Source organism: Triturus cristatus, chromosome 3_2 (assembly GCF_964204655.1).
Source record: "Triturus cristatus chromosome 3_2, aTriCri1.1, whole genome shotgun sequence".
Lineage (NCBI taxonomy): Eukaryota > Metazoa > Chordata > Amphibia > Caudata > Salamandridae > Triturus > Triturus cristatus.
This window is the reverse complement of record NC_140584.1, coordinates 196,948,955-196,974,744: the sequence shown is the minus strand read 5'-3', so window position 1 is coordinate 196,974,744 and position 25,790 is coordinate 196,948,955. Positions and strand designations below refer to the sequence as shown.

General features: G+C 44.2%; 1 protein-coding gene and 1 long non-coding RNA gene across 3 annotated transcripts in view; both read right to left on the bottom strand.

Annotated features, from left to right (window-relative positions):
- The window catches only part of HACD2 (3-hydroxyacyl-CoA dehydratase 2), a 190,343-nt gene that overhangs the window by 74,779 nt on the left and 89,774 nt on the right, over positions 1-25,790 (bottom strand). For both annotated transcript variants that reach the window (XM_085647492.1, XM_085647493.1), the window contains exons 3-4: positions 10,778-10,895; positions 381-399 (exon numbers count right to left, since the gene is read on the bottom strand). In XM_085647492.1, coding sequence (XP_085503618.1) covers positions 381-399; positions 10,778-10,895 — 137 coding nt within the window. The remainder of the gene's footprint in view (positions 1-380; positions 400-10,777; positions 10,896-25,790) is intronic.
- On the bottom strand, positions 21,697-22,180 carry LOC146857007 (uncharacterized). The gene is made up of 3 exons (XR_014979528.1): positions 22,098-22,180; positions 21,889-21,989; positions 21,697-21,779 (listed from the first exon to the last, which is right to left on the bottom strand). It is a non-coding gene; the product is annotated as an uncharacterized LOC146857007 (long non-coding RNA).

The following is a 25,790-nucleotide window of genomic DNA, read 5'->3' as shown; positions in this document are numbered from 1 at the left end:
TACACTTGTTTCACTATTAGTAGAGAGGCAGAGGTTAAGGTTATCAAAAATGCAAAAGCAAAAAAAGAATTAGTTAAGTAGTTGTGGTTAGTTTACACTTAAACCCCTGGGATGCTGAAAAAGCAACGGAATGGATAACATTTTTTTAATTTATTTTTTTAAAACAGAACCTCATGCACAAAGTGTTCCTCGCTCAGCAGACTGCTTCCTCTCATCACCACCACTTTCCTCAAAGACCAAACAGTAACAGATTTAGAATCATGAGTTATATTAATCTCTCATTCAGCCCGTCCATTCATTTCAACTGCCTCTAAATTCTCCCTTTAGTTTACACAGCAATTTCATAAACAGAACACGGGCAATGCTGCTTCAAGACTTACCAAAAGCACAATGTAAGATCTAAAAAGAATAGAAAAGAAAAATCTAATCAGTTTATTTTCATAAACGAAACATTTTCTAGGATACATGCACAAAGATTCAACAACTGAATATTTAAGAAAAATATGCTTAGGAAACTTATTTATTGCGATTAACAGGTTTTCAAGAAAAAACAAGGATTGCTGCACTTCCAATATTTTTAAACTATGATTCTTAATCATGCCCTAGCCATCCAGTCGAATTAAAATTGTGTCATATTGGGCCCTTAAACCCTTTTAGTCACACATTTTGATCCAGATGTAGGATGCAGTGAAGATAGTCCTGTAATTGCTGCCATAATGCAATTCATTTGCTAAACCTCTCCATAAACTGAAACTCTGTCCTCCTTTTCCTTCGTACAACCTAGTTGGTGTTTTTACTACTCACCTCGTTTTCCGACACTGTCAAAGTTTCTGATGGTTTCTTGTTCAGTTTATGGTCATTTCTGACATCTCTCAAAATCGAACAGGATTTTAGTATACACCATGTGACCCAATTCCAAACTGAGAAACATACCCACAGATGGACCAAGATGAGCAAGTGGCCTTGATGTCTGAATACTGGGGGATTTGGTAGGTATGATAGATTCAGTTCAAGTATAGAGGCTCTTTGTTTGATACCGCTAGTTTCAGAATTCATTGAGAGGAGAGAGATTCACTGCTGTTTCTCATGGGCAGTGCAACTGGAATTAATTGGCAAGGAGGACAAACTTATGCAGCAAGAAATTGCAATGTATGCAGTATAATTATTTGTTTTGGAATTTGTGCAAGTTAACCCTGACTGAGCAAAAATGTCACATTAATACCAGTTTAACACCCAAATACAGCAATAAGCAGCTTAAAGTCAACGTTCACGAAGGACTTTTCACTGTGCAGCAACACTAGTTGCTGCATTTTAGTAACTTTTGATCCATGTGTATTAGAAATGAATTTTTTGTTAAAATCTGCAGATCAAGAAGCAGATGATGGACTATGAACAATTGTGGCAAATCTATAATTATGCAGAATATACTGCAGTTGCAGAATCACATAATTTCAGTGGCCCGGGCTATTGGCACACAATGAATATGCTACTTACCAGTATGCATCTGTTCTTGGCATGTAGGGCTGCTGACATTCATATCTGTGCATAGATCGCCGCCTAGTGTTGGGTCCGGATGATTGCACATTGTTGTCCTGGAAGAGTCTTCGAAGTATCCTGAGGTGGGTGACTCCTCCCCTGGACCACAGTGCGCATGGGCATCCTCTCCATCCCCAGATTGTTTTTCGCCATTGTGGCAGTGATGGAGTAGATACAGGAAGTGATGACCATGCTATACAGTAATTCTGAGAGCTGCAGCTGCGACAGGCGCCGGGGAGGAGGGTGGACGATTTGAATGTCAGCAGCCCTACATGCCAAGAACAGATGCATACTGGTAAGTAGCATATTCAGTTTGAGGCATGTGGGCTGCTGAATTCATATCTGTGCATAGAATATACAGCAGTACCTCCTATTAGCGGCGGCTACCCGTGCCAGCTGCAGCAGTCTGAAAAAGAGTTTTGAGAACAGCCTGTCCTACAGCTGCCTGCTGTTTTGAGTGTACATCTACACAGTAGTGTTTTGTAGATGTATGTATAGTGGACCATGTGGCTGCTCTACATATTTCTTGTAAAGGAATGTTTCCCAGGAAAGCCATGGAGGCCCCTAACTTCCGTGTTGAGTGGGCTCGTGGTGGAATCGTTAATGTGCGTTTAGCTTTTTGATAACAAATTTGGATACATTTAACGATCCATCTGGCTATACCTGCTTTGGAAATGGCGTTGCCTTTGTGTTGTGGAGAGAAGGCAACAAAGAGTTGTTTAGTCTTCCTAAAGTTTTTAGTTCTGTCAATATAGTACATGAGGGCCCTCTTTACATCTAGTGTGTGGAGCATCCTCTCAGCGACATTTTGTGAGTTTTGAAAGAAAACAGGCAGTTCGATGGTTTGGTTCATGTGGAACTGCAATATTACTTTACGCATGAATTTGGGGTTGGTACGCAGTACGACCCGGTTTGCGTGAACTTGTATAAATGGCTCTTGAATGGTTAGTGCCTGGAGTTCACTAACTCTTCTTAAGGAAGTGATGGCAACCAGGAAAGCCACTTTCCAGGTAAGGAATTGAATCTCACAAGAATGGAGAGGTTCAAATGGTGGACCCATTAGTCTGGTGAGGACCAAGTTGAGGTTCCACACCGGTGCTGGGGGGTGCCTTGGGGGAATCACCCGTTTAAGTCCTTCCAAGAAGGCTTTGATGGCAGGCACTCTGAATAAAGAGAGGTGCTGCCTGTTTTGGAGATAGGCTGCTATTGCGGGTAAATGGACACGGATTGAGGTGTATGCTAGATTGCATCGGTATAGGTGTAATAGATAGCAGATTATGTTTTGAATAGATGCGTCTAGCGGGTTAATGTCATTGTTGTTGCAATAAATGACAAACCTCTTCCATTTGGCTGCATAGCAAGCTCTGGTAGTGGGTCTCCTAGCTTCCTTAATGATTTCCATACAGTCAGGTGGCAGGTTTAGGTAGCCAAACTCTAGGACTTCAGGAGCCAGATTGCCAGGTTCAGCTGTTGCGGATCTGGGTGTTGAATTTCTCCATGGTTCTGCGTCAAAAGCGCGGGTTTGATCCGCAGCCTTTGATGCGGCACCACGGAAAGTTCCAGAAAGGTGGTGTACCATGGCTGGCGTGCCCATGTTGGAGCAACCAGGATGAGTGTCAGTGAGTGCTGTCGCAGTTTGCGTGCCACCAGCGGTATCAACGGCGCTGGGGGAAAAGCGTACGCAAATCTGCCGGACCAGTTCTTCCATATCGCATTGCCCTGCGACTGTGGATGTGGGAACCTGGCGGCAAAGCTTTGGCATTTTGCGTTTTCCCTTGTGGCGAATAGATCTATCTCTGGATGACCCCACTGCTGGAAGTACGGTTGGAGTACTGATGGGTGTAACTTCCACTCGTGCATCTGGTGGCTGTGTCTGCTGAGCAGATCCGCCATCTGGTTGTCCTTGCCGGGGAGGTGTTCCGCCATGAGGAATATGTTCCTCTGAATGGCCCACTTCCACAGGCTCTGAGCCAGATGAGACAACTGTGGAGAGTGTGTTCCTCCCTGCTTCTGTATGTAGTACATGGCAGTCATGTTGTCCGTCCGGATCAACACGACCTTGTTGCACAGGTGTACTTTGAATGCTTTCATTGCCAGGAAGATTGCCATCAGTTCCAGAAGGTTGATGTGCATCTTCTTTTGTTGTGTTGTCCATAGTCCCTGCACTGTGTAATTGAGTACATGAGCTCCCCATCCCTGGAGAGACGCGTCCGCTGTCAGTATTATTTGTGGGACAGGCTCTTGGAACGGTCGGCCCTTGCAAAGGTTTTGTGGATTCCACCAATGCAGAGAGTTGTATGCCCGACCGCTCACCAACACTAGGTCTTTCAACTGTCCTTGAGCCTGATTCCACTGACGTGCTAAGCACTCCTGAAGCGGGCGCATATGTAGTCTCGCGTGTGGGACTATGAAGATGCAGGAGGCCATCATGCCTATCAACTGCATGAACACTCGCGCCGGAAGGGAGTGTTGAGGTTTGAATTTTGAGATCAGCAGTTGCATGCTGTTGATTCTCACTAAAGTTGGCTGAGCTGTGGCAGCCAGAGTGTTGATTGTCGCGCCTAAGTACTGTTGTACGTGCGCAGGTTGGAGACTTGATTTTGGGTAATTTAGTGAGAATCCCAGATCGTGAAGAAGGTGAATGGTGTGGGACATGTGGGTGGCACATTGTTGTGCTGATTTGGCCTGAACTAGCCAGTCGTCCAAATAAGGGAAGACGTGAATATTTTGTCTTCGCAGATGCGCGGCCACTGTCGCCAGGCACTTGGTAAAGACCCTGGGCGCTGTTGTTACTCTGAAGGGGAGAACTTTGAACTGATAGTGATTCCCCTGAATGGTGAATCTGAGGTATTTCCTGTGTGAAGGGTGTATTGGTATGTGGAAGTATGCATCCTTCAGGTCTAGTGTAGCTAGGAAATCCCCCTGAGTGAGTAGTGGGAGAACCTGTTGGAGGGTGAGCATATGGAAATGCTCCGACAGTATATATAGGTTTAGGGGTCGCAGGTCTAGGATAGGTCGGAGCGAGCCGTCCTTTTTTGGGATCAAGAAGTACAGAGGGTACACTCCTGTGCCCTGCTGGGCGGTGGGCACTACTTCTATGGCCCCTTTTGCGAGCATAGCAAGCACTTCTTGCTGGAGTAAATGTAAGTGTTCGGCTGACATTGGACGGTGCTTTGGTGGTATATTGGGTGGAGTGGAAGTTAGTTCCAGACAGTACCCATGTTGAATGATGTCCCTGACCCACCTGTCCGTGGTGATGTTCTTCCATGCGGGCAGGAACAGCTGGAGTCGTCCCCAGACAGGTGTTAAGTGGTCGAGGGGTAGGGAGAGGGCGTCACTGTTTGTTTTTTGGGGAGGACCTGGTGTTGCCATATCCACGTCCCCTGCCCTTGGCGCTGGATCCACGATATCCACCCCTGTTGTTTTTGTCGTAGGTGGTTTGTGTGCCACCTTTGGCATACTGTTGTGACCCCTGGCCTCTTGATGTTCCCCTATTTCCAGTGCGACGAAAGGAGCCACTACGAAATTGTTGGGTTTGTAGCGCCCCCATAGATTTGGCAGTATCTGTGTCTTTTTTTATTTTCTCTAGGGTAGTGTCAACGTCTGGGCGAAATAAAAATTCTGTGTTAACCGGTAAGTTGAGGATATTGTTTTGGATCTCGGGTTTGAAGCCTGAGATGCGTAACCAGGCATGGTGTCGTAACATGACACTAGTGTTTATTGCCCTGGCCGCTGTGTCAGCTGCGTCTAGGGCGCATTTTATGGACGCATTAGTGAGGAGTTGTCCTTCTCTAATGAGGAGCTCCGCTGACTCTTTATACTCCTCTGGTAGGTGTTGGAGCAGTGACTCTAGCGTGTCATAATGTGACCTGTCATAACGTGCCAGGAGTGCTTGTGTATTGGCAATGCGCAGGATATTGGCTGCTTGCGCTGCCACACGTTTGCCAGATGTTTCAAGGACCTTTGACTCCTTGTCTGGGGGAGGAGCATCACCAGTTGTCTGTGAGTGGGCTCTTTTGCGAGCGTTGGCAACCACCATAGAGTCTAATGGCAACTGACCCCTAATGTATTTAGGGTCACCAGGTGCAGGCTTATATTTCTTTTCAATCCTGGGGTTTAAGACTCGGGCTCTTGTGGTGTCTTTGAAAATGTCTTTGGCAGGCTTCAGAACCCCTTTAAGCATGGGCAGAGTCTTGACAGTTCTTTCCGAAGATGCGAAAGTGTCAAGCAGGAAGTCCTCCTCAATGGCGTCAGAGTGCAGTTCCACCCCATGATGAGCAGCAGCCCGTTCGATAAGGGCATTAAATGCGGCCGTGTCCTCTGTAGGAGAAGTTTTAATATTGTAGAGTTGCGCATCCTGAGCATGTGGCGTGACACTTGGGTCTGTGGGGTCATCCCATGCCTGATCAGGATCCTGTGTTTCATCGGGATCTGCGTCCCCGGGGTAGATGGTATCGTCCCCACCATATTCCTGCATCGGGTCCGATTCAGAAGGGGTAGGAGAAAAGGACTGCGGATCTAAGTGGAGGGGATGGAAGTGTTCTTGTAGCACTGGTTCCTGCTCCGCCGGTAGCTTGCGTTTAAGAGGAATTTTGTATGGCACCTCTTCCCTGACTGGAGTGATCTTGCGCTTGTGGAGCATGAGCCAGCCAGTGTCGGCGTCGATAAACTGTGGCCCTGAAGGGTCGTGTTCTGTTAGGCCAGAGGTGGTGGACTGTGTGTGGAGGACACGTGTCCGAATTTGAAAGAGTTTCGGTGCCGATGTCGGTGGCAGCCCAAAAGGTAATGTTGGTGGGCTCCGAGTGCACTGTACCGGGTGAGGTAGTGTGGGGACCCGAGGTAGTGTGGGGACCCGAGGTAGAGTGGAGGGCTACCTGGTCCCGGATACGTTGGAGAGATGCAGAGACCTGCTGCACAGCAAACTGAGATGGTGGTTTGGTGGGCATCTTGGTAGTAGGTGTGGAGGCCGACCCCGACTTTTTTGTCGGAAGGGGGTCACTGGCTTGAAGGGATGCATCGATAGTCGACGTAGTCGAGGACTTCTTCGGCATCGGTGCTTTAGGCGTCGACGTAGCCGAGGCGGCCATTTTGACTGCGGAGGCGACGGGCTTCGGTGTCGGCGCCGAAGGTGTCGGTGCCTTGTGGTGCACGAGGGCGCGCTTCTTCTGTGCGTCGACCGCGTCTGCTGCGGTGAGTTCGGCGCCGAAGTCTTTTTGTACGCGTTCGGAGGCGACGACTTGCGTCGGCGCCCGGGCAGTGGACTGTTTCGACACCTTTGATCCGACCACCACCAGTTTCGCTTTCGATTTGGAAGGGACTGGAGCGATGGATGTTTTAGGGTTTAACAACCCGGTCGTCTTGGGTAATATTGGCTCTTGCATAGTGTTCAGTGCCGGGCCGGAAGGCGGGGCCGAGGAACCATGGATTAGGTCTTGGGTAAGGCCCGAAGGCGATCCCTCGACCGGAGCCTGACTACTAATTTCGGCCTCCGTGTCGACGGATTGGCCTAACTCCTCGGGAGAGCTGTCTTCTTCAGCCCCATAGGCTTCGTCGATGTCCCCTACCTCGTCGACGGCTTCTTCACGTCGAAAGAGCTCTTCGTCATCGTCGTCCGATCGGGAACCATGCTCCGAAGCGGGGCTAGATAGTATTTCTTCCACGCTCTCGGCGTCCTCGTCCTCGGTGCTGAATAGGTTGGTGGGTGCGGGCGCTGCCTGCTGCGCCTCGAGCCTCGCTGCCCGTCGGTTCCGTAGAGTTTTCTTGGATCGGAACCGCGCGCAGGCCATGCATTTTGATTCGTCGTGATCCGGCGAGAGACATTTGTTACAGGCCGGGTGGACGTCGATGTGAGGGTACTTGGCGTGGCACAACGGACACCTCTTGAACGGAGTTCTCGATTCCATCGTCGATGGAGCGTCGAAGTTTGGACCAATTCGATTCGAAATTTTGAAAAGGGTGTGGAGCACTGGAACTAGTAGTCGACACCGAACGGTAACTGTACCGACGAAAACTATAGGCCTTTTGGCCTAAAACGAAGTATTCCGAAGTTGAGCTAAGATAGTTGCATCCGAACCCAATGGCGGAAAAAAACAATCTGGGGATGGAGAGGATGCCCATGCGCACTGTGGTCCAGGGGAGGAGTCACCCATCTCAGGATACTTCGAAGACTCTTCCAGGACAACAATGTGCAATCATCCGGACCCAACACTAGGCGGCGATCTATGCACAGATATGAATTCAGCAGCCCACATGCCTCGAACATTGCAGAAACAGCTTTGTGAAAAAACGACTGCAACCTCCTTTAACAATGGTAAGGAACACTGCATCAACCAGGAGCAAGTTCTCTCAGCCAATGCAGGAACAGGCTGCCCCAAGGTTCAGAACAGTGAGGCAAGCAATCTTTTCTCTTTAATGTTGTATTGGATGATGGTCATCCCATGAGGCAGCTGTCCCCTTATAAAATCACTTCTTCTGTTGGGGACAACGCCACACTAAAAAGAAAACAATATCATGTTTACTCTACTGCTCACTCCAAAAGGAACAGGCACAAAGGGTCCTGGCGTGCCCTCTTCCCCCCTGGGGCATCTCCTCGCGTGGGAGTGGCCAGACTTCTGCTCTTCAGTGACCAAGATTATATACTGTGATGAGCTTGAGAACTTGGCAAGCTCACATTGAGAATGGAAGGCCATGATCTGCCCCGATTTTATACTGGCAGTGTAAAAAAAAAAAAAAAAAAAAGAGGGCGTCATTCCTTGAGGTCAAGAAACAATTTCACACAATGGGTCTTGAATATGCAATGCTCTACTCTGCCAATCTCAGTGTAATCACGGATTGGGGGGTATATTCTTCACAGATCCATGCAAACTAAAGGGACTGGATGGAGTTGCAGCTCCAGGTCAAGGGCCGGCGGGCATTCGCTCATTTCAGCACCCGCCCCAAACACACGTGGAGAAGATATCTGTTGGAGGACCAGGCCCACCAAAGCGCAGTGGAGAAGACAGCAAAACTCACCACCTCCAATTCCGAGAGAGCCCCAATGCAGAAGGGAAGTCACCAGGAGTACTGACTCTGGAACCTAGATTAACTCCACGCTGGCCTAACCTGCCTACCATCACCCCTAGGATGGCAGGAGTCTTTGAGAGAAACGCTAATAATTCCCCCTATTTAAACCAGGGAGACCCACCACAGACATAATGGCATACAGATTTGATATGTAAATGTGAAGATCTTCAGTGATAATACGGCCAAGAGACACCTTCTCCATATGCAAAATCTTATTCACACTGATCAGAGTTTATCCTAAGCTGTAATATGGTGTTGAACATTAGGAGACTGTTAGCCATCCTGATGGACAATATGAAAGTCCCGGCGAGGCCGTGATCATGTCAACAGACATCAAAAAAACTTTTGATAGCTTCAAGTGAGACTCACTATATGCTGTCATTACAAGAATGGGCATAGGACATGGACTCATTAATTGGACATGACTTTTATACTCTGCTTCCAACGCAAGAGTCTGAACAGGGCGGGTGATCTAACAATATTCAGAAAGGCGCAGCCACGCCCCCATTGTTATTTGTTATAGCAGTACAACCGAAGGCATGTACGGCTCGTTGGGTTACTGTTTCACAGGGATATGTACCTGTGGAGTCACACATCATATCTCACTATATGCCAAAGATAAGTTGTTCTTTCTATGGGACAGGCGGTAGGACCCAGAGAAGGCAGTACAACTCCTTAGTGACTTTGGAGACGCCTCTGGACTAAGCATAAAATGGCGCAAGCCTAGTTTGCTGCCCATTAGGGTCTCTCGTAATGATACACCAGACACATATGGAATGCATTAGGAACAGACCTTGATAAAATACCTAGGGGTTTGAATCTATAGGAATCGTCCATGCCCCCTGGAGGGGAACATAGATGCAGCTATTGTAGCCATTAGAGCCAGTGTGGCTTCTGGAAAACCCTCCCAAACTCAGTCGCTGGCAGGATAGCTTTAACTAAGATGGTGGTGTTACTATGCCTACCTTGCTATTTTGCGATCCTCCTGGTTCTCACTCCTAGAAGTAAATTCAGAAACCTGGATTCTATACTAGTGGGCTTGATATGGGGTAGGGGACAGCAAAGCTTTGACTAGACTGATTTGTCTGACCTCAGAGGTAGACTCAGATTTTGAAACAAATTATTTGGCATCACAGCTGCAGTGGTATCCGCACTGGCTCCAGGGGATGCGGGTGGGGGTTGCCAGAGACATTACTCCGGACACCCCGCCCGGGTATATTTTTGTCCCTTTTTCTGGACTCCAAAAAACTGCCACTGGAGATCGCAGCAACTTGAGGGTGGCTAGACACTGTTGAGTTTGCACAATCCAAAAGACTCCTACTTACACACCCTGCTCACCCATGATTCTGCTACGGACTGCGGTTACATGAACACAAAAAGATCATGGGTTGCGGTTTCAGAGATGGGTGGACATGGCGACCAGTTTCATGGTGGGAATCCGCTAAATTTTGACATCTTAAGGGAGGAAATACAATGTCTGAGCAGGACATTTTTTGCTACAAAGCACCGTAATGGCAGCTATGCGACAACGGGTGAGGTGAGGAACCAAACCCGCAACACACCAGGCCTGCCAGTTTCTATGATCTACAGAGGCTATGCGCAGATTGGAGTCAGCCCTATATCTAGCACGATCAAATAGGATGCGACCACTCACCCAGCTCAAAGATAAACGGGAGGAGGATACATAAGCTCCAATTTCGGCTGGAGACTGTACTAAACACTTGGCTAGCCCAAAGGTATCCCAGTTTTTCCCAAATTAATCCGTTTTTATGTAATACAATGGACCTACCTTACCCCAAGCAGACTTAATTCCCATTTCACCTCACATGAATGCCCAGATTAGAGGGGTGGGAATGCTACACATGATATGGGGATATCCATTACTGACTGGGTACTGGTTTGAAGTTCCTAAATTGCAATATCAAATTATCTCCTATGACACGTATACTAGAGCTCTACTAATGAACGACAAAAAATAAACTAACATCCCGATTTATTGACCTTGAACTGATACTGGCACATTAAAGTTTGTGTGACTGACCTTAAAGAAGAAGAAGGGACAGGGAGAAAACCAGAGCCAGCAGCGGCCAAGGCCATTTACTCAACTAAGGCCCGCTTTTTCATGTTTAAGGCACAGCATGTGCGAATGCAAAACAATACACAAAAACTTGCCACTCACCTCAAGTAGAGCTCCTGTTTGGAAATATTTTAAAGGTTTCTCTATTGCATAATAAAGGCCGTGATAGCTGCCCTTGGTAAGATAAGCACGGACTAGACCAACTGCAATTACAAGCCACCTAGTAGAAAAAAAAAAAAAAATTAAAATGCAAAATCAGAAGAGGAAAATAAGCACATCCGATTTATACACAAGCAATAAACCACAGTAAAAACCACCTTGAGTGAGGAAATCAAAATATTGAAGACAAAAGAATGATCTGTTGAACACAGTATTTTGGCCCGGACTGCTGGCTCCGCCAGGGAACCGCGGTTCCCTGGCAGAGCAAGCGGTCCAATTACTGTCGAACGGCACAACTTGTTATAGGGCTGCCGGATCGCCAGTGCGGCGCTGGCTGGACTGCCACCACAAGTCTGGCAATCGGAGGACCTCCAGACTCGAAATTAGGCCCTTAGACTGGTCTTAGACCCATAGAAGTTGCCTGAAATCAAAATACTCTGAGCGATAAAAATTGAAGTTGTGTGCTCAATAAAAAATGTGTTGGCAGACTACACTAAAAAAAAAACCGGTGCATCTGTGCATAAACTCAGTCAAGGAAACTTTCATCACATTGATAGACTTGCCGTTTACCACACTACCATAGGCTGGAAGGATTCTGGAACAACTGCAAGCTTTTAGAGAAACAGGAGCTCTGTACAGGGCTTGGAAATGTCAAGATAGCATTCCTAGAATTCCCTGCTGCAACGCAAGTGACTACAGTTGCATTTTTCTCAACAGAATGTTCTTGAGCGCTCTGCCTGAATTTCTTCTTGTACCCTCATTTTAGGTCTGGCTACATGGCTTATCCTCCTTTTAGGTCTGCTTGGCTTATTTGATCGACAAAAAAACTTTATAGAAACGGAGAGGGAATTTGGCTTAGCCTGCATGTCGATTACCTTGAGTACAGCATTTGACTGTTAGTGCTTGTGCTACACTTTTATCTTGTGAGAAAAAGTTTATGTTTAGTACAGCAGAGCTGAATAGGTTAGGGTTACAAACCAATGATCAACACTACAGGTCAGATCGGTTTATTATGAAAAATTCAATAAAGTCAGTAGACCGACGTATGTAAAGTTAAAAGTATATGTTAAAGCCAATAAGGCTCAACATGTGTTTGGAATTAAACTCTGTAAACACCTGTAGAGAGGTATTTTGTTACGTGGACTATAACAGATTTCCAGAGAAGGCAAGAGGTTTAATCTTGGTTCACCCTCTGACAAACCCTTGTGGTATCAGATATTCATGTCTGACTACTACTTTTTACTTTTCAAAAGGTTTTTATTGATGATTTTACAAGAAATAAAAAGCCAAACACTCCCTGCCCCCCCCCCCCCCCAAAAGCCCATCCCCACACCGGACCAGTTGAATGGTAAATTTAAAATACATTACACTTCAGCTTCTAGAACAAGAGGATCCAAAATCAAGGCAGCAGTGCAGGATCGAGCAGTACCAGGGCTCGCAGAGTTTGTGGGTATTTCTTACCCATGAATCCCCCGTTTAGATATGAAAGAACAGGACCCCCATGTCATACACCATTCTCTCATGCCTGAACAGGTGCCAGAGCTTGTGAAGTCAAAGATCTTAGGCTGGAGTTGGTGGTTTCCCCAGAGAGTGGTAATGGTGTGCTTAGCCACGAGCAGGAAATGGGATTTCCTTTTACCTGCACTGAAGTGGAAGGGTCTGGCCCTGGATCTGTGAAACTGCAATAAAGATACTATCAAAAAGTCTCCTAGTTGGTGGCAGGACCATAGAATGTACAGGAGGAAGCCGGTCACCACATTCAGGCCATGAATGCTTGTCCATCTCCCCAGTTTCACAGAAGGCCAAGTATTTGGTTAGCTTCTTGCGAATCTCAGCCACCACTATCACCGGATCTGGCAGGATGGAATCATTGAGGTGCCAGGTTCACTATGCTGCCCCCTCCCACCCTACTGAAAGGTCAAAGGGACTGGACCACGGTTAGAGAGAGAGTTTACGAGGAGTTGGTCGCCTCCCATATGGAGTGTTCAAGCCTGGTGTCTAACCGGAGATCAGTGTGCTGTAGTATAGAGGTAATAATCTATAGTGTGGGGGGGTGTTGTGTTCTTCAAGCATCAAGCTGGCAACCCATGGAAGTAGATTAATTGCGCTGCGATAACTAAAACCGGTCCTTCTCCCTCAAAAGGGTCTAGGAAAGATGGTCTGCCAGGCTCTTAAAAACAAATACCAATTGTTGAATAATCCATACATAGGTCTTCACATCAGCCAGATTCTTCCATTGGTATGTTGAGTGTCATTTGCATTCAGCTTCTGCCTCTGACAGCATACCACATAGGCCCATGGATCAGACAACCTCAGCCATTTGCTCGATCGCCCTGTGAAAGACTACATTTTGCTTAATTACATCCAACTGATAATGAGTGAGCTTCAATGTCACAGTTGGTGAGCCAGCCCTTTTGTTTTCCATCTTCTCTTTTTATAAGTCCCAGTATATTTCTTTCAATTCGTTCTCCTTTTTAGAGCGACCTGCAGCTCCCCACACAGTACTACTGAGCTACTTGACACTCATTTTGTGTGCATTGGGGACGGTCAAAACCACTGGATATAGTTCAAAAGAGACTGGCCAGGCAAGTGCAAGTCCGAATATGTTTTAAGTTGTAGAAACCTAAACAATAGATCACTGAAACACCACAGATGTGGCAAATCTCCTTCAATGTTATGAAATGAATGAACTGGGATAGCAGGCAGATATAATGGACCTCTTATTGCTCCCAGATTTTAGACAGCAACTCATTAATCTTTTGTGAAAACAGACTTATCCCAGACAGGCATTTCATAGCTTATTACAGGGAGCCTATATTCGAAATTCCTGTACTTGCCTCATGTAGTTAGACTTCATTGCATCTGCAATTTGATACTCTACCGCCGCCCAAAAAAGTCATCTGAAAACTGGTAACCTACCGACCACTGTGGATACTAGCAGCCAATTGAAGGCCATCAGAGAGATCTTCACTTTCAAACACTGTGAAGACAGACTGCAGTTTTATAAAAACATAAGTGGGGTCTACAGCAGGAAATTGCTCAAAATGTAAATAAAAAGGTTAGGAGTATTGACACTGTAAATAAATTGACCGGACATTTTTTAATTGCCTTTTAAGATTATTTTGGGGAGAGGATCATAATTGACCGCCATGGCTGCCTACAGTCTTGAATGAACCTTAACTTTCACTGTAGAACATTTAATACACACTGCAGCTGGGAAATTCATCCTAATTCCCCATATCCATCACGACTGCACCAACCCTGTTCCAATTTAAGAAAGAGCTGAAAATTGACTTCTTTACAGAACAAAAGATCACAATGTGTTAACATTCACAAACCATAGAGTCCCTCCGATCACATGCTGACTGTGCCATTGCCTTGGACTGTGGACAGAGCTCTGCTGTCATTCATCCAGGTTTGCTTTATATACATACCACACATAAATACTGGAGTTTCACTTCTATTTAATTTGTACCCAAAAGCTAATGAAAACTTTGTACAGCATCATCAATGGCTGGTGGAGTGATATCAGTTGCAGACGTCACAAAGGCAGTGTGAACAGCATATGCTAATATTTTCTGTGGTTTCCAAGCAGAGGTGATGAAAATGAGATCAGAAACCTAGAGGACAGATGGGTCGGAAGAGTTTCCAGGATGTTCTAGAGATTGGGGAAGCAAGTTGACCCCTATAGCACATCCTCATTTCGTAGTGGAGTGCAAAGTACCTGGTGTGGATGTGGGTGCACCTTAATCGAGACCTAGGAACTTTTCGATTCAGCAGTGGGATGACAACCTTGGGCTATGCTTTGCTGTGAACCTTCGGGTTGTGCTGTTAGAAATGACATGTTCAGATGCACAGCAGATTATAGACTTTCATCAGTCATTCAGCAGCTTCCAGCAAAGACTCTGTATTGGCACAATGAGGCCCTTTAGTGCTGCTCCGGGGCAGTTCTAAAAGGGCCAGGTGCACCTGGTCTATGGACCTTGTCCCAGAGATGGAGGCACAGGGGACAGCAGCACACGTTCACAACTTTCCACATGCTGGCTGATGGAAGTAGTCCCAAGAGGTCTTTGTGTGGGTGATGATACAGCACAAGCCTCCACCCCAAGGGGTGTGATGCACAGAGCCAGAGGAATTTAAGGAACCCCAGGTCCTTTCAAGATGGTGTGCCCCGTGCATCTCAACAGAGAGCTGGGAAGCAGCTATATCAGATTAAATGAAATTAAACCATGCTAATAAATTAATATTACCATCTGGGAATTATGGCAACTAGACCTCCAACCTGTAGAATTAAGAATTTCCTAACCACCGTGAAGGAAAGTTTAAATTCTGTTAAGGACGGTGAGGATTATCCTTATCTAACAACAAAACCAAGTAAACATGGTTCATTATCATTATGGGGACACATAAGAGGTAGATGGATCCTGCCCCCCTGATAGGAGGTGACAGTACGAATGAGATGCAGACACTCACACCAATCGGTACATTTACATTAACTCTTGCGCCACAGACACTACCTGTGCCATGGTTGTTAGATGGCAAATGCTTGGAACAGTATTAATAATGGCATAGCGACAATGATTCTGTTACAAAAAAAAAAAAAGAAAAGAGGGGGAAAAAACAGGAAAAAGAGTGGAGAATGTATCAATGTTTAGCTTGGCTGTATCAGGAAAATTGAAAAATGTAATAATATTTTACAAAAAAAAAACAACAAAACCAAGTAAAGACTACAAATCCCATGAGTCTTTCTATAAACAAATGATCATAGAGGCAGTCCCATATAAACAGAGTCCAGGAACAGCACTTCCTCTTTCTTCGGGCGAACCACATGATTCAATGTGCCTCAATACTCCTCTTTCTGATCCGATCCTCCAATGAAAGGAACAGTGTCAGCTCACTGAAAACCAACTTCATCCCTACAACAAAGATGCGTTAGACAAGCAAGTCAACATCAACAATGAAGTCACATGACAAAGTCATTGCTGGCAAAAACCACTACACCCTCAAAAGGATTGATACTTACCCAACTCGAAGCTTGATCATGGGAGGGTAAGAGTAAGACCATACGCTGAGTGGCATAATCCTCGCCTTCGATTCTTTTTTTTGAGTTTCCCACTGAGATTGTTGCTTGGCAAAACACGCTTACCCAAACTTCCTGTCCCTTGTACACCAAACGGTTATGGGGTTGAGGAGGGAGCATTGGGGTCTCAAACCCATTCCATGGATCCGGGGATTATTGTGGAATTGCTTAATCACTGGACATTTCGAGACTGATCCTACACAAATTAAGTATCTTAAACCACCTGTGATAATTAACTAAAATACCAGATCCCATATGTCCCAAAATCAAGCCTCTTTAGTCCCACCCTGTTCTTATCCAGCTTTCGCACCCTTCGTATCAAATCCAGCCATTCACTCTTAGATGGGGGAAGTGGAGTTATCCACTTGATACAAATATCCCGCCTAACTAACAGTATCAACATGAATAGTAGATTTTTGTTTTCTTTCCAAACTTACCCTTACCTCCTGATCCAGTACCCCAAAAATACATAAAGACATGCTCACCTCTTGATTTATACCAAAGGTTGTTGTGAGGACCAAACTTACATCACGTCAGAATACCTGGAGGCTGGGGGAGCGGAAAGACATATGGAGATTGTCTGCTTATTCCTCCCCGCACTTGGGACAGCATTTGATCACTTGCCTGTTCATCCTTGTCAACTTTCTAGGCGACCAGTAGGCCCTATGTATTGTAAACAGATGGTTTACAGATGGGGCAGCACTAACAACATGCCATAGCATAGACATTGATGCTTGCCAGAGGGTCTGTATTTCTCCTGATGATACGCCTGTCCTCCAAATTTCCTTGGGAAGAACAAACTCCTCCTCTCCGGCTAGGATGAACAATCAATACCACTCAGACACCTTCTTTTGTCCAGGATTCTGTAAGAGCTTCTTCTCGAGGTCTGTGTTTCCTACCTCACCCTCTGGCAGGGAATTTGACCAGCTAGTCAATTGATAAAACTTAAATCTGGAAATGTTCCAGTTTGTCAGAGCTGATATTTGTTCCCAGTCCACTAAAGTTTGCCCATCAAGTAGCTGGTTCCACGTTGTTACCCCTGCGTCTGCCAATGAGGTTGAAAGTTTATTTCTTAGGCACTCAGGAGTCCCCGGGGAGGCCCAAATCGGAGCATGGCTGCTATAGTACGGAATCCATGCTGCCCTTCTAATTTGATACCATAGCTTACTAGCTGCGTGGAGGATCTTAAGTTTTATTTTTTTTTTAAATATTTCGGGTAACCGAATTTAAACAGAAATCCATCCCCCTCTGTCTTAGTTATGGCTTGTAAATACCTGGGGTACTTCCAGAAGTCCTGCATTAGAACTCGTATTGTTTTAAATTGAAAGGCCTTACAGTACTGAAGCATGTCCGGGCTCTCAATTCCCCCCTGATGTTTGCCCCTACGAAGCTTCTTCCATGCGATTCTATGAGCCTTGGAGGCCCAGATAAAGCTGGTCAGCGTCCCCTGTAATTTATCAAACCAAGGCTTCTTGAATTCTAGGGGTATTGATGCAAAAAGGAAGGTAAAATTGGGTAGTATTGACACCTTGAAGATGTTTGACCTACCTAGGAAGGAGAGCGGGAGTCCTGCCCAAGATCTTAGTAGCGTCTTAGTCTCACCCACTACCTTCTCCAAATTCAGGCGTGTTACCTCTTCGAGGTTATTGTACACCAAAATGCCTAAATATCTCATTGAAGTTTTCACCAAGGGATTATTACTCCGAGAGTTCCACTCCATCACCTCCGTTTCCTGCCAATTAATCTGATAACCAGAGACCTCACCAAATTTACCCATAATCTCCAAAATTGTTGGTAGTGAGAGCGCCAAATTAGTCGTGAACACCATCAAGTCGTCTGCATAAAGAGCTACCTTCTTCTCCCATCTCTGAAACATAAAAGGGGAAATTCCTTGGCTAGCTCCGAGTTTATTGCGAGAGGCTCAAAGTATATGTCAAAAAGGAGTGGGTAGAGGGGACACCCCTGCCTTGTTCCTCTTGATATAGCTATCTTTTGAGTGAGATTCCCATTCACCAATATTCTGGCAGAAGGCTTCTTATAGATTGTCTCCAGAACCCTACAAAACTCTGTACCCAGACCACACCTCTCTGTAGCTCTATGCAGGAAGGACCACCTTACCCTATCAAACGCCTTTGCCGCGTCAAAGGTTATAATAGCTAAAGGGAACTCATTCTGTGTTGCCATATCTAAAGCACCGAATAGTTCATGCGTTAGCTCGTACAACTGCCTGCCCCTAATGTAACCCTTCTGATCCCAATGAATTAAATCTCCTACAACCTCCCCTAATCTTGTTGTCAAAATCTGGGTGAAAATCTTGTAGTCTGTGTTCAATAATGAGATAGGTCTGTAAGACTCGCAGAGCTCGGGGTCTTTTCCTGTTTTATGCAATAGGCAGATGGTGGCTTCCTCCCAGGATGTTGGAATGTTCTCACCCCCAAGGAAAAGGAAAATCAAATTAAACAGACCTGTCAAAAAGGGCAAAATCTCTTCACTAAGGGCAGGTAAATTTTGTTTGGAAGAGAATCTGGGCCAGCTGCTTTCCCCCTTTTCAACCTTCCTATTGAACTTGCTACCTCTTCCACAGTTATTTCTGCATTTAACCATTCTCTCTGTTCCTCCGACAATGTAGGTATATGCATGTCTTCTAAATACCTCTGTACTTGCTCTTTTGACACATTAACCTCCTCTGTATATAGTGTCTGGAAGAACTCTGTGAAGGCTTTCTCTATCTCCCTTTCCTCATACCTGAGCTCCCCTTGACCCTCCACCCTGACAGCTGGAATTTTATTTTGGCTCTGTTCTGTTTTTAGTTTGCAAGCCAAAAGTTTGCCGCAACCTTCGCCGTATTCGTAGTGTGCCAAATTACTTGCCTCCCACCTTCTCTTAACTATCTTCTCCAAAAGACAAGTCAACTCCTCCTTTTTCACCTTCATTTCCTCTTCCAACAAGTTTAATCCCTGGGCCCCTTGTCCCTGACTCTGTCTCTTAACCAGCTCTTCCAATTGTTCCAGCCTAGCCTTCAAGGATCCTATTTAACTCCTGGTATTTTTATGTTTAAAGGCTGCCATGCTGATTAACCTTTCCCTTATGACAGCCTTATACGCATCCCAGACCATCTGTGGTGCAGTACTCCCGTCATTAATATGAAAATATTCCTTAGTTATGTCCTTTAGCTGCAACCTCACTTAGGGATATAGTAATAAGGTTCTATCCAAAGTCCATCTTGAGGGGGTGTTGCTGGTTCCCACCTTGAATTCCAGACAGACCGCAGAATGATCTGACAAATGTGCTGGCAGATGTTCCACCTTACTAACCATCTTGCTTACTCCTTTATCTACCAAAAAGTATTCAATCCTTGAGACATGGCCATGCCTCCTGTTCTTAAACATGTACATTTGGTGACCCACCCCTTCTCTCCCTATACATCATGTAGCCCAAGATCCTGCATACAGCATCTGAGTATTGATCTCATTTGAGGCAAGTTTGACTCCCTAGAAGGTTTTGTACTTGGCCATCTATCCTTGTCAGGGTCTAAAAGTAGATTAAAATCTTTTGCCAAGATTATGGGAGGTTTAGAGTCCAACAGATGAATATACGAAGATTTTAACAGTGAGGGGTCATCTATATTCGGGCAGTAGTACCCAGTGATAGTATATGTCTTCCCCTGAATCTTCGCTTTAACAGCGACCCATCTTCCCCCAGTATCTGAAAAGGCTTCCAAAATTACCGCTTTCGTTGCTTTCTTAAAAATGTAAGCTACTCCCTTAACACCACAGTTTTGAATGGTGCATATTGAGGTCTCCACCCATTTTAACTTCATCGCCTCTTCCCATTCCGCCTTAACCAAATGTGTCTCTTGCAAAATAATAATCTCGCTATCTACCAATCGCAGATACTCCAATATCTTTTGCCTCCTATTCCTGACTCTCAACCCGTTAACATTCCAGGATAATATTTTAACCATCTTTAAGATTTAAAATTAGTATGTTAACATATTCACCGTCCAGTAAAACTCCCTCTATCCTTAATCGCACTAAGCCACAAACTTGGACAATTCCCCCCCCCCCCCTCCACCTCCCCTGAAGAACCCTCCCATTTCTCTTTAGGCAAAACACGTACGCCCTTCGAGGCCCTGCCTGCTCTGGATCGACTCCGGTTTGCATCAACTTCTTTGTTTTAATCTGCTTAATAAAGAGTCCACTTTTTCCTGAGTTTCTAAAGTTGTGCATCTTGTTTTGCCACATGACTCTTAAAGATGCAGGGAAGCGTATTTGCGCTGTTGCACCCATTGCTTTTAAATCTTGAATAAACTTGCCCAACTCCCACTGACGGTCTTGCGTGACTCTAGAAATGTCAGAGCGGATCCTAAATGACCAGTCATCTTTCTTATAACTACCAGCTTTTAACGCCTCTGCTAGGATTCTCTCTTTCAGGGAGTATGATTGAAAGTTGATAAGAATCTTTCTTGGATTCTTCCTCACCCCAGAACTCCTGAAGGGATCCCTATGTGCTCTTTGTATGTCTTTCTCTAACCCCGCTGGATCTAGAACTGGAATAAAGTCACAGAGTAGTTTTACTAAAAAACTTTTGATGTTCTTGCCTTCCTTTCCTTCTGGAATATTTAATAGTCTCAAATTAGTTCTCCGTGCGTTGTTCTCCAAGGATTCCATCTTATCTCAGAGTTCCTTCTCCCTTGATCTCAATGATTTTATTTCCTCTTGATTTTCCTCGACCTCTGACAAGACCTGACAATGAAACCTCAACTGCAGCCACCCGGTTCATCAAAGAGGTAATTTTCTCTATCAATAACTTACAGGAATCCTGAATTTTACCCTGGTTTCTCTCTGAAATGGCAAATTGTTCTCTCCTTTCTAAAAACATGGCCTCCATCAGCTTCTCTATCCCGGAGTTTAATTCAACCCCTTCAACCTCTTCAGGCGTCTGTTGACTAGACCCAATGCTATGAACTTAATGGGTGTAAGGGAAAAGGAACCTAGCGCTCCAACAGGAATCCGCAATAATATTCACTGATCCAATCAAAGTACACGCGGTGCTACCACACTAGGGAATACCACCCAATTCCCTAAAAAACTCAATCCGAGATGGATTAAACTAACACAAGCCGTTGATGCACACGCAGTATTTTAGACATGTATATAAAAATTCAATAAACAGTAGCAATTATTAGAACTCTTGTTCTTCTTTATTCTTGAATAATTTCTTCCACTCCCAACGCGTTTTGTCGTAATAGGGATTAACCCAAACTACTTCCTCAGGGCTGGAAGTAATGAAATTATATTACAATGTATCGAATTTCCTATATTAAATACAATTTATAAGTTGGACACAATCCAACACTTGTGTAGAGGACAGCAAGGTGTTATAAAATAAAGAAACATACCATCATCTAATTATTGTGCAAAATGGTTGTTAAAGCTTAATATCATACAGGATAACCTCACTTATATATTGTGAAATTATACATAAATCCTGATGTGTATGGACCCAGTGCCCTACTATACCACGATCTAACATCAATCTCAAACTAAATGTCATATTTACAAAAGAACCAAAAAGAAGTGCATATCACCCCAAAATAGTGAGACGTGCTATACCCATATTAAGTATTTGTTCATACCTTCAGTTTTCTTATTCCAATGTATTCCTAAATAATTATATTGAATGAATTTCACAGTTAGTAACTGCGAGACACAAGAGGCATAAGAAAATCACTACTCAAGGCGGTTCTCCCGCCCAATTTTTGTTTATATAACGATTGCTTACCTCATTAATTCTCCACAATACGTTAAATGATACTCCAGATATTAATGTTTACATCCCGCTTCAGATGCTGCACCATAGTCCCTAAAAGGAATAACCATAACAATCTGCTATATATTCACATGTCGACAAGTCCAAAACGTCCTACCATAAATCAACGTGAATTGCACTAATGCTTTCAAATCAATCTCACCTCTAGCAAGAAGCCATTGTATCTTCTTCCGATTCCGAATAAGTGCCAAACCGCTAAGATTAAGGGTATATATCTTTGAAGGTACCTTAAAGTTCCAGGACCTAAAAGTTAAAGATAGGCCAAGCTCATAACATGCTCGAAACAAGCTATCTAGTAAAACAACCATGCTAATAATATACACTAAACGCCACAATTACGCACTTGCTCACCTTCCAAGCTATTGTCTCCCAAATAAATTAGATTCCAAAAGTATTCTCCATTAAATCAGTAGGTACCCTAGAGTACTGGGACCTGCAAATAAATCAAAGAGACTCGTCATAAGCGTTAGCTATTCCTACTCTATATTTTTAACAAGTTAGAAATCCATACGCATTCGCTCACCTTCTCGTTAACACTACTTCCCGAATACAGGTTCCGTAGGCAATCACATGACGAAATCGTCATGCTTATAAGGCCCAAAACATAAAGGAGGTGACTAACCCTTAAAAGTGATTACGGGCGCCATTACTAAGTGGTGTAGACATTCAGACTGGAGACATGAAGGAGGTGACTAACCCCTAACTAAATACCGGGCGCCATTATTAAGATGGTATTCACATTATTATCAATGAACAACCAAGGTGCGTTCTCAATAGTCCCACTAATTGATTCTAAGATAAGAATAATGGATATATGTGTAAAACAAACATAAATAAATAAACGAAAAGTAAAGAATATAAGAATTTCTTACTTTATATGAGCGCCGACAATATAGATAAATATGAACATCCGAAACAATATGTGAAGAATAACATTAAAAAGGATTTAACATTCACAATATCTGTGGCATCCGCCATTATAAGAAATTCTTCTCAGAGTATGAGATAGTCCAAAAGGGGCTGTCAATAATCCTGGTGCTATATAGCAAAGTCAAAAATAAAAAGATATAAAAAACTAAATGAACCTTCTATTTCGAAGCGCCCAAGATCTAAGTTCAATTTCTATGCTAATTAAGAGGTGTCCCTCCGCTAGAAAGTCGCCCCTTTGCATACACTACGTTCATGAGTCATACTAAAGCCTCCATCGTCTGAGTTACCAGCTACTACCTACAAATGATTCATTTTTAGTAGCCACAAAAGGAAGATTGATTCACATCCCTAACAATGCCTAGTCATCCAAAAAATACTGTAACTCATGGTCATAATTAAGGCCCACCTCAACCGCCCTCAAGCGCATGATCCACCGTGCCTCTTGTCTCCGCAGTTGGAGCTCACTATTCCCACCTCGTGGGTCTAATTTGACATGCTCAATACCAATAAATTGAAAAGACTTAGATGGACCCTGTGCTGAACAATTATGTACATGTTCGGCAATCGGATATCTGCAGTCGTTACATTTCACAGCTCTGAAATGCTCACTGACACGTTCTTTTAGTGCTCTAATCGTACTACCTACATAAATTCTTTGACATTTGCATATAATAATATACACCACAAATTTGGTAGTACAATTAATGTTGGATAGAATATCATATGTACGACCCTTGTCATCTACGAACTGTTTAGTTCTATCCTTAGCGAATTTGCACATATTACAATGTCCACATTTATAAAAACCCTTGCTCAATTGTGAAAGCCATACCTCCTGTCTTTTATCAATGGGGTAACTGGGAGTCAGTATTGTACTCAATGTTTTACCTCTCCGAAAAGTAATTTGTGGTTTATCCCCCAAAAATTCTTTCAATGTTCTATCAGCTTTCAAAATGTGCCAGTGTTTATTCAGACTTCTGTAAAATGTTGTACTCATAGAATTGTAATCCGCAATCATCCTAACATTAGGTGTTTCTGGTGTTATTGATCGAACTGGCTTCAGTGTAGATGCTCTTTTAATCTTTAAAGCCCTATTTTTAGCTTTCATAACATCTAATCTAGAATAACCCCTTTGGATGAATCTTCTTTCCATATCTGCAATACAAGATTTGAATTCTTGGTCTTCACTACAATTCCGTCGTGCTCTTAGCATTTCACCATATGGAATTGCATGTGAATATATAGCAGATTGTTATGGTTATTCCTTTTAGGGACTATGGTGCAGCATCTGAAGCGGGATGTAAACATTAATATCTGGAGTATCATTTAACGTATTGTGGAGAATTAATGAGGTAAGCAATCGTTATATAAACAAAAATTGGGCGGGAGAACCGCCTTGAGTAGTGATTTTCTTATGCCTCTTGTGTCTCGCAGTTACTAACTGTGAAATTCATTCAATATAATTATTTAGGAATACATTGGAATAAGAAAACTGAAGGTATGAACAAATACTTAATATGGGTATAGCATGTCTCACTATTTTGGGGTGATATGCACTTCTTTTTGGTTCTTTTGTAAATATGACATTTAATTTGAGATTGATGTTAGATCGTGGTATAGTAGGGCACTGGGTCCATACACATCAGGATTGATGTATAATTTCACAATATATAAGTGAGGTTATCCTGTATGATATTAAGCTTTAACAACCATTTTTCACAATAATTAGATGATGGTATGTTTCTTTATTTTATAACACCTTGCTGTCCTCTACACAAGTGTGGGATTGTATCCAACTTATAAATTGTATTTAATATAGGAAATTCGATACATTGTAATATAATTTCATTACTTTCAGCCCTGAGGAAGTAGTTTGGGTTAACCCCTATTGCGACGAAACGCGTTGGGAGTGGAAGAAATTATTCAAGAATAAAGAAGAAGAACAAGAGTTCTAATAATTGCTACTGTTTATTGAATTTTTATATACATGTCTAAAATACTGCGTGTGCATCAACAGCTTGTGTTAGACCAAATGCTAATTAGAATCCTGGCATTATTTAGATCTGGGGTTAAAAGTGTCTTTCCAACCTTAAGCTGTGCGCTGGCTTGATTCTGTACCTCCGGGGTCAGAGACTGTCTGGTTTGTTTCTTGAGACATTTCCTGTTCGCTTGTAACTAAGACCTGGAACCTGTTTGGAAGCGTGATATTACCTCCCACAGTGCCCCTCTTTTTTTCCAATACAGGCCCCTTTTTCATAAGTTCCAGTGCCCTAGTATCAGGTTCTGGGAGAGGAGAGGGAAGCCTTGCTTGTACCTTAAAGAAGGAGCGCAGAGATGGAGTAATTTTAGGTTTATAGGCTTTACCCTTTTCCCTAGATGAAACTGATCAAGGGGCACCAAGGTATTATTATACCCACTCTTCTTTCTCTGCGTGGTGTGTGCTGGTTCGGGTGCTGCACTATTGGTTGGAGAAATAATGGGGGTGGGGAAGATACCCAATTTCCTTGTCCTTAAACAGTAGCTTATACCTTGTTTAAGGCCACCCTCCCCCTGCTGAAAAGTGTGTGCAGTCTACCCTTTATCTCTATCCTGACACCTCTGGTCTCCTCCTTCTTTCCCTCTATCTGGAGCCTGCAATCCTCTTTTCCCCCCACGAATACCTGGTGATGACATGCACGCTGATCTGGTTTCCCTTTGCAGTAGGGTTGGCTGCGACTTCCCTGCAAAGTGTGTGTCCTCCTTCAGCCGGTTCTTGTGTTGACTCTGCTGCAGTATACCTCCGGAGGGGCTGCTCTCTTCCGGGAAGCAAAACCTTCCTGCAACACGTCTGAACTGCCTTGCATTTGCAGCATCCCCCTCCTCCCCCCCCAGTGAAACGATCCCTCCGGTAGCACGAACTCTGCAAATTCCACCAACCCCCACCTCTGATCTAGCATCTGGTCTCCTCTTCAGAGAAATGCCAGGACCAGCATCCGTAAGTATTTGAGCGGGAAATTCTCTTTTCTTGTCAACCCCCAGTGTGCTTTTGCAGAGTCTCTCGAACCCTGTAGTGAAACCCGCTAATGCAAATGCATATCCCGCTTAAGCCCCAGAGCAGGCAGAGAGCTACCGACC